Genomic DNA, 8,863 nt, shown 5'->3' on the forward strand with positions numbered 1-8,863 from the left:
TTAAAGCTCGAGGACCGAATGAAGACTGATTACAGTAACGCTATACTCTAAGCAGGCCCGATGGAAGGAATACAAACGAAACGTAGTAAATTTGTTGTAACCAAATAAAATTTACTAAACGGAAAATAGTTTCGACTCCTTTCAAATCTACATAAATAAACCGTGTCGTAAACATCATCTGTTCATCAATCGTCGAAACACCATAACCAGGCTAGGGAAACGATTTTTTTTTTGTTAAATAATAATGGGCCAAGCGTGATTACTTGGGGCACGACGACGTGTACGGCCGCAGTAATTGGAAAGTCAAATAAACTGGCCCGGGTCATTCAGAATTTTGATATGACCTAATACGTCTTTCTTAATATCGACGATTTGTAAATAAAGAAAGTCTAACATTGAATGATTAAATTAATTAGTTCCGTAATTATATCTTCGCCCGCTGCTTGTGAACTATCTAATTGTTTGTCGAGCTCTTCCTGCCGTTATATAGAAAATTTGCGAACGCGCAACAAATAAAGAAATACACTTGGCGGCGCCTCTTACTACCATAATTAGATGATCCCTCACGTACTACGACCGGTTTACTACCTGGAAAATGTCGATTGATTTCTCTACATCTTAGTACTACAATGCAATCTACCGGTACACAAGACGTAGGTATTTGTATTCGGCCCACAAGGACAAGGAAAAAGCAAAAGTAACACCTGTTGGAACCGAGAACCGTTAGGTCCCGAAACTAATGGTAAAGAACGGCATCGAGTCACGGATGCTTCAATGTACTTTTAAGTACATTTCTGGTAGCTCAAGTGTTTACGACCCTTTTAAAGGATAATTGTGGCGCCGTTTAAGAAGCTAACTTAACAACGTCGTCTTTTCGGGTTCTGTTAAATTTCGAACGAAGGTAGTGTTCTCAAACTAGCCAGACGGACGCCGGTTTGCATTCTTTTTGTGTCACTAAAATTGCAACAGAATGACGGACTAGTTAAACAAAAAATAATATCCACTGGTACTTTTTTTGCAAAATGGTACTTTTTTATGTTCTATAATCGCCCATGATACCTACTCGTAATACCTCCAGATCAGTGGATACCATAGAATTTCGAGTTGTGGATCGTGACTAGGAATTATTTTAAAAAAAGGCACAAGTCATCCCCAAAAGTAGATCTGAGAATATCAATTTTTGTAAGCAAATTCTCTACCACCATTGAAATGGCGTATTTTTCAAAACCGTTCTTTTGTCTTCGTAAAAACCCATAATTTATTTTGAATGTTTCCTACTGACATTAGATTGAGGTCCACCTTTTATTATTTCAACGTGCGAACCATCAAGGTATTATGGTGCCATTCGATTAAATTGATGAATATCGAGATCAAATTTGATAAATTGGACGCAGGGTATATATTGTCAAAAGATCCAGAGCGGCTCATTTCACTAAAAAAAATTAGCTGTCTGAATTTAATCAAAAGTGCGCTTCTAATCGTTTTTCTAATTACCTACCTACATTTTTACATAACTGTGCCAGATAAAAAAACAATTTTTTGCCATTGTAACGGTTAACGGTACCTATACCGATCCTATAATCACCCGTTTCTCATTCCGAAAGAATACGTTTGTTTAGGAACTTATGTGAAGTACCTACGTCTCCCAATGCCAATAGTACGCACTTCTAATAAGCGAAATTGCGTACCTACCTACCTATACGATCGAAAGCAAACCGGATTCTTGATCTTATTAGCGTACTTTATACTGAATGTCAGATCACCCACAAATCAGGTTAATTATATGATTTCTGCCCATTCTATTTTGTATCATAATAATAATAGATAAACCCCTCCAAGATAAAATCACAAGATTCCGTATTGAACCAACTTTATTCGAAAAGAAAAACTTGTTTTTGTTCAATAAATGCCTAACTGTCAGCTGTCAGCAACTGTTCACGTCTCTGAATTAGAAATGTATTCCGATTAACTAATGCAATAATACACTTTATTACTGTTGATAGATATACAATATCTTAAATGGAAAAGGGGTCCGATTTTTTGCACATCGTCATACTTTACCCGAATGGCGAATGTCCGTTTTTGAATTACAAATGGGTTTTACTTTTTAGGAGGAAATCGTACTACTATCGACGCTAATACATTTTTCCGAAACTACTTTAGAAACAACTACTTTCGTCTCTAAAAAGGGTGAAGAAAATGTGATTTTCCTCTCTAGTGAGGAAAGTAAAAAAACAATTGCTGCGTTAATCTTAATAATGACATTTAAAATTAAAACATACCCGTATCTAGATTGCTATGTGTCAAACTTTATTATTGGATACGACAATTTTTGAATTTTGATTGTAATTTCAGGAAAAATTATGTGAAAAACTTGGAGAAGAAAATGTTTCTCACTTCACTTTCTTCTCTAGTTGTACAAATAATTATTATTGCACTATTTGTCCAGTTGTATCATTCCATAAAAAATCATTTGTTTGCGCTTCAAAAAACGCTACCACCCCCTAAGTGGCGTAAAATCTACCTTTTTTGAAATTTGGTTCTAAAAAACTCTAAAACTAAGCATTTTAAGAAAAAATGTCAAGAGAGAAGAAAATTTGATACCAAATAGGTATGCATCAAATTTATTACATGTTCAGTGGCGCAAATTTCAGCAACTCATTCAACTACTTAATCGAAATACATGGTATTTTCTAAATAAGTATTACGATTAAACGCCGGAAACTGTTCACTTAGGTTGCCTAAAACATGATGAATTCAATACTGCCTTCTGTAAGGGGGTCTTCGAAGTGACCACCTCCACCTAAATCGTGGGCGTCTCTACTTTTCCGCCACCTCATTTCCGTTTAGTTCCTACTTGCAGTTAGTGTTGCTTTAAACCGCGTGACAAAATTCACAGGGGAAGGCAACTTTTGGGCAGCCGAAGCCGATTACCCCTCAAAGACGCGCGCCTTGCAAAAGGTGGTTTATTCGCCTCTCCGAAAAAAAAACAATATGTTGTCAGTCAGGAGTTCGGCGCGCGCGTTTCCAAAGAACCAATTTGAAAACAATCGCCAAAGTATAGAAGAAGATAGAAAAACACTGAAAAATCACCACGTTAGTATAACACTCGGGGATGGCGCCAAGATGTCGCTGACCCCAGATCTTGAAGCCCCATTCCTCCGTAGGTACACTCCTCCTCTTTCCACAAGCGTTGTTCTACGGGCCCGCATTTACTCCCAGCCAGCCAACCAGCCGGCCGAAGAGAGATTAAAAGCTACCTTTTTACAACAAATTTTTCTCCCTTGACATTTGTTCTTAAAATGCCTAGTTTTAGAGTTATTAAGACAAATTTCAAAAAAGGTAGACTTATCACAGTTAAGGGGTGGTTTTAGGGTGACGGGCTCAACCAAGTATGTTAAATGGTATGGCCACATAAATCAATAGCTTTTCCTTAAAAAATGGAATACGCAACAGCTGATAACGATTTTTGTCAGAGGTCATAATCCCTTGAGGGAATCTTGATTTCAATCTTGTCTTCTAAAATCGTTATGGCACGGGGAGCGAAACAGTTTGGGATAGATGTTTTTCATGAAAGCATATCTTTGATAAAAAGTAATATAAAAACAGAACGATTGTCAGTCTATGAATGTCTATGAAAGTTGTCAGTTAAGTTTATAAATAGCTTTCTTTATAGTTTTCTTTGTAGTTTCCTATTATTTTCTGCCATTGTAAATTGTAGATGCCTTGTGTGGGCTTGACCCGTTGGCAGCTCAAATTATTTAAATAAATAAAAATAAATAAATGTCCTCCATTAAAATATTAGAAAGCGTTTGTCCAGTTGCTAAAGCCAAAAACAGATAGGTTTAGATAACAAATCTAAAGATATTTCCTCATTATTCAATTCGGATAGGAAATCTAAAACTATAGCCGGGTTCCAGATATATGGCTGTGTTTTGGTAAATTAGATCTAAATTAAATTCCTTAAAAAATCTCTTAATAGGACTGCTATCACTTACGTCAAAATTTAAAATTTGACCCAGTGCAGATATAAATCGATCACATTTTCTGTTTGACTTAGACGCAATTAAATCAATGACCGGGTAACCGAACGTGTGACAGATTTTCCCAAATGCAAGGTCAAACAGTTCCCATTCCGTTTCTATTGATAGGGCTCTGCGCAATTCTCGATCGGTATCTATGTTTTCAACCGACCTTACATAAGAAGCAGAAATGCGCCCATGCCAAACCTCTAGTTAAACGATTAGGTTTTTGAAATTGAGCACTGATGCCCATTTTATTAATACAAGCCATTGGTGAGGTATTGTCTATGCGACATACAATATGCTTGTTTTTAATATTCCTTGCAAAGCATTTTAGGCCAAAGACAGAAGTCTCTAATTCAAGAAAGTGTCGGCGAAAAACTCCATCAGAATCCCACGTCATCAGTAGCTGATGAAACAATTTGTACGCTTTCAAACTAGCTACAAAACAATTGAAAAATAGACTACTTACGTTAGTACTAAGTTGTGAGGTGAGGGTCTGCACTTTCTCTTGAGCTTCAGTAAGTTCTCTACGCAACTTTCGGATTTCGTGAGCTTGTTTCTCCTCCGCGGATGAATATAAACTGGATGCGGTCGATACTAAGCTGATGGAAGACCCGTGCACTACAAGAATTACATTTTAATTGAAATATTAGATGAGTACTACTACTACACAAACCATCGTCATTTTTAGGAATGCTGTGACGTGGAGTAGAATGTGTCGGTGATAAAGGAAACGTTCGTGTGGAACCGGGCGCGGGACTTGTCGGTTGAGACCAATGGCTAAGGACGGCACCAACGGGTAGACAATAATATGGCTCCGTGTCGGGTTCAGTGTTACGATGCAGCATCGAAGGGTACAATTTTTCAGATTTTGTCGACCTAAAACAAATAGTGGCTATACAAACGGGTTGACTGCCAATGAATTTCACACCGTAAAGCAATTCTTCAAACAAAAACAATGTCGATGTGTGTATAGGTACGTTATCAATACTGCATACACAAAAAGCGGACATTACAATGTGCCAAGCAGTAGGTATAACATGGTGAAGTCAGAACTGAAGTTAATGTTATTTAAACATTTGAAAACTAAAGACAAAATACTACTCCCCCTTCTGTTTTTTAACCATAAAAAAACCAATGCAGTGAATAACAACACACCTGGTCGATAATAACAAACAAGAAACATTTTTTGAATCTTCAGTCACAGCCATACGGGACTAATTGAAATATAAATTGATGTAAAAGATAGAATTGGACCGAGAATTGATCCATGGGGCACTCCACGCGTATTAGGCATGATCACTCAAATATGGTTTCAATAGCGTTACCTATAAGCATTGTTTAAATTTAAATAATACTATAAGACACATTATAGTTGGCAACTTTATTTAATAAAATGATGAATGAAATGCAAAATATAGCGAATTAATCAAGTTAGAAAAATTATAAACAAGAATCGAATTGGATACATTAAAATTTAAAAATTGTCTCCAGGATCGATGAACCCAAAATTCTTTTGTACATCAGAAGTGTTACAGATCGCTAAAAAATTGGCCAAGACCAAAATTCGAAAGATATTTAAACAATTTTTATAACAATACAACAACTCTTAAGAAACGCTAAAGATTAAATATGAGGTGAAAACCTGAAAACCAAGGTGTAAATCCATCATAGAACAAACATAACAGCACTAGAACACAATTTGGCAATCAAGCAACCTTTGATTAGTAGTCTATATTCAAAGAAGCAACTAAACCCATCTTCCTCGTTGGCTTTCCACCACATGATGGATACTGGTTACAAAATGGAAACAGAAAATATACTGCCGCTGTTACTCTCTAGATGGACGGATCATCCATGAAGCCATTGACGTTAAAGTTTAATAAACTTGTCTTGCAGAGTTTTTTATGGATAATTAAAAATATAGTAAAGTAGGCAGGTTACTGGCGCCCTCTAGTAGTACGTAAGAGAATGTAGGTTAGATGTATTTTGGATACTATTATAGTTATTAAATATTGGTTATTGAAGCATTCTTATTATTGCTATTTATGGACTACCCCTAACAAGGAGCTACTATATTACAAAAAACCCTTTCAACCAGTCTCCAAGAGTTGCCTACAAGAGTCTTCCAGAAGGTTTTGTTGTGTATGGTAGCAGAGTAGAAAATTTGTATGCAGTGATATTTATTAAGAGTAGGCAAGGGATTTGCTTACATTGTTTTTTCCCTATGTCTACTTTTGAATGACAAAATTCTGCAAGATGCAACCAAAATCAATTCTTCAAAACGGTGTCATGTTACTTTGGCTTCCGTATTTTTGTTTGTTGTGTGCGATGCATTAGAAAAAGTTGATATTCTCATATAGTGCCTGTAACAGTTTAAGGAGCGTAAGACTTATTTTCTGTGAAGGCAAAGCAACAAAGTAACTAACACAGCCTGATTTTTGTTTGTTTTAAGAAGTTATTTTGGTTGCATAAAATTAGGCGCTCTTCAGAATATTTTGTCATTTAAAAGTAGACATAGGGAAAAACAATACATGTAAATCCCTATGCCTACTTCCTGTACAGACAGATGACTAAATTATGTATTAAACAAGTCTACGCATTTACCTACGGAATTCGATATGTAAATGTATGATAATTTGAAATATTGGTACTTTTTAAAAGAGGAGAAACAAAAACAAAACATTAACTTCAGTTTGATTTATGATTGCTCTTTCCCTCCTGTATCTATACCTTGGAAATGTCCGATCTCTCAGATAGCTGTAGTGGAGAAAAACGTATTTGTATACAGGTATGTCATAGATATAAAAAACGTTCAACCTTGCACGCCTTACCTAATACTATTACTTCTACTAAGCCTAGAAGGAGAATCTCTGAGTAATCGTGTATGAGTTAAACTACCACGATGACCAGGTATACTAGATAAGCTTTCCAAACTATCTGTTTCGGATAATCTTGGAGCTACGGAGTAAGTATTGCTAAAACAAGAAACGATTAAATTTTGCGTAACGATGACGTATGATTTACCTGTGCCTCAGCCACGGGGCGTATGGACTAGATACATCGACAACTTGAGTGTCAGATAAAGATCCATCGCTAGCTTTAACCCTTGCTTGCCTTAGCACGAGACCATACTCTTGTCCACTTCCGGCACCTTTGGGTAAACTTTGTGAGCCCATTAGTAAACGTTCCCTCACCGATTGGCTGAGTTGATTTGCGGTATTACCAGTTAAGGAATAGCTCTTGTATTGGGTCTCTATCAATATCGATTAGTGATTCAGTTGATAGGGAAAATTCGCTTACTTTGAGGCTGTTGAAGATCGCTGGAACAAGTTTGTGTACCTCCAGATACTTTAACTTTGGTTCGAGGTACGGCGGAAACTTGAGCGGTTTTTCCAGAAGAGTTTTGTGTTGCGGCAGCTGGAATGATTGTTAGGTACGTATTTGAGGCGTCTGAACAATTCCAAATACCTGTCGCGGGGGGAGAAGTTCCATTAACAGAACAAGTTCCGTTGGTCCCATTTGAGTTGCTATTCCTTTTGATGTACCCGAAACTTTGTGGCACCCCTCTGACTTTGGAACTTTTTTCTTTACTGCCATGTGGACTGCTTCTCCGTTCTCTTCGGCTGCCCGTAGGACTGGAAGGTGCCGGTGCGGGTGGGGGCGGTGGACTTCCTACTCCCGGAGAGTCCGTGTATCGTTTCCACTGTCCGTGTTTGCCATCTTGAATTTGTGCCGCATTACGTGATGATCTGGACGAAACCCTAGGGGCGGGTGGAGGTGGCGGTTCCTCCACACGCCCCCTTCTTGAGGATTGTTCTGTCAACACTGTGAGGCTTCCAGGTACTCGGGGATTTCTAAACAAAAAAAAGCAAATTAATAAAATATCTTATATACTCAATAAATTGCAGAAGCGCATATTTCTTCTGCTTCTCACACATTCAGAGATACATACGAAACATTGAGCTAATTGGATTATTAGAATCAAAAGTAGGCAAATTAATGTGGATTAAGAATTCTAAACCAAACTAATCTTTAAATCAAGTACAAAGAAAAACATCAAAGGTTATTTCCGTTTTTTTCCGCGATTTTTGCATCCGATTTTGTATTATTTTACTTGTAACTATCAAGGGTGTTTCTGGATGGGGGCAAAAAAAGATGGGGACAGGAAAATTTTTTTTGGTACCTTTAGGTACAGACTTCTTCCCCATTTAATGTGTGGTAACGGCGTTCATTTGGAAGTTATTTAAAGACAGAGTTTCATCTCGAAGGATTCTTGCAATTCCTCTTATAACAAATTTTGAGGTATTCCTCCCGAGAAGCATTTTAATAATAATAATAATAAATAGTAATAATAATAATAATAATAACCACCTGCCCTCGGACGAGCGTCGCAAGGTTCGCCGGGCCACGACGCGGGACAACTCAGCCGACCCATGTACATTTGACGACACAGTAATGCATTGAACAAGTCCACAAGTAATAAGTTTTGCGAAAGCCTTGTTAGCTTTATCCACAGACAGTGAGGAAAATTTATAAAAAAAAATAATAATAATAATGTGTTTATTTCCACCAAATTAAAGAAATGGAAACCACAGGGGTTATCGGTTCAGTTGCTGCACAGGCATGTTCTGATCTTCCACCGACTCCCTGAATACAATTAGAATTAACATAATCAAGTAATGCTTATAACTGAGTAATATAATAAAAAGGAAAATATGAAATAGTAATAAATGCACATAGGAGTAACTAAATGAGAATGAGATGAAAAGAGATTGAGTAATATACTAAGAAAAGCGGCCAAAGAGACGAGAGACATGTTAAACAAGATAAATATG

At 37.0% G+C, this 8,863-nt stretch overlaps 1 protein-coding gene across 1 annotated transcript in view; it reads right to left on the reverse strand.

The window, feature by feature from the left end:
• Nucleotides 1-8,863, reverse strand: part of LOC116163074 (protein sickie-like) — a gene marked incomplete at its 3' end in the record, with an annotated part of 118,791 nt that overhangs the window by 20,308 nt on the left and 89,620 nt on the right. Inside the window, 7 exon segments of the mRNA XM_031476920.1 lie at nucleotides 4,495-4,646; nucleotides 4,702-4,904; nucleotides 6,759-6,785; nucleotides 6,860-7,003; nucleotides 7,053-7,281; nucleotides 7,329-7,445; nucleotides 7,497-7,882. Of these exon segments, the coding sequence (XP_031332780.1) occupies nucleotides 4,495-4,646; nucleotides 4,702-4,904; nucleotides 6,759-6,785; nucleotides 6,860-7,003; nucleotides 7,053-7,281; nucleotides 7,329-7,445; nucleotides 7,497-7,882 (1,258 nt within the window).

The sequence above is a fragment of the Photinus pyralis genome, unplaced genomic scaffold (assembly GCF_008802855.1).
Source record: "Photinus pyralis isolate 1611_PpyrPB1 unplaced genomic scaffold, Ppyr1.3 Ppyr1.4_LG2, whole genome shotgun sequence".
Classification (NCBI taxonomy): domain Eukaryota; kingdom Metazoa; phylum Arthropoda; class Insecta; order Coleoptera; family Lampyridae; genus Photinus; species Photinus pyralis.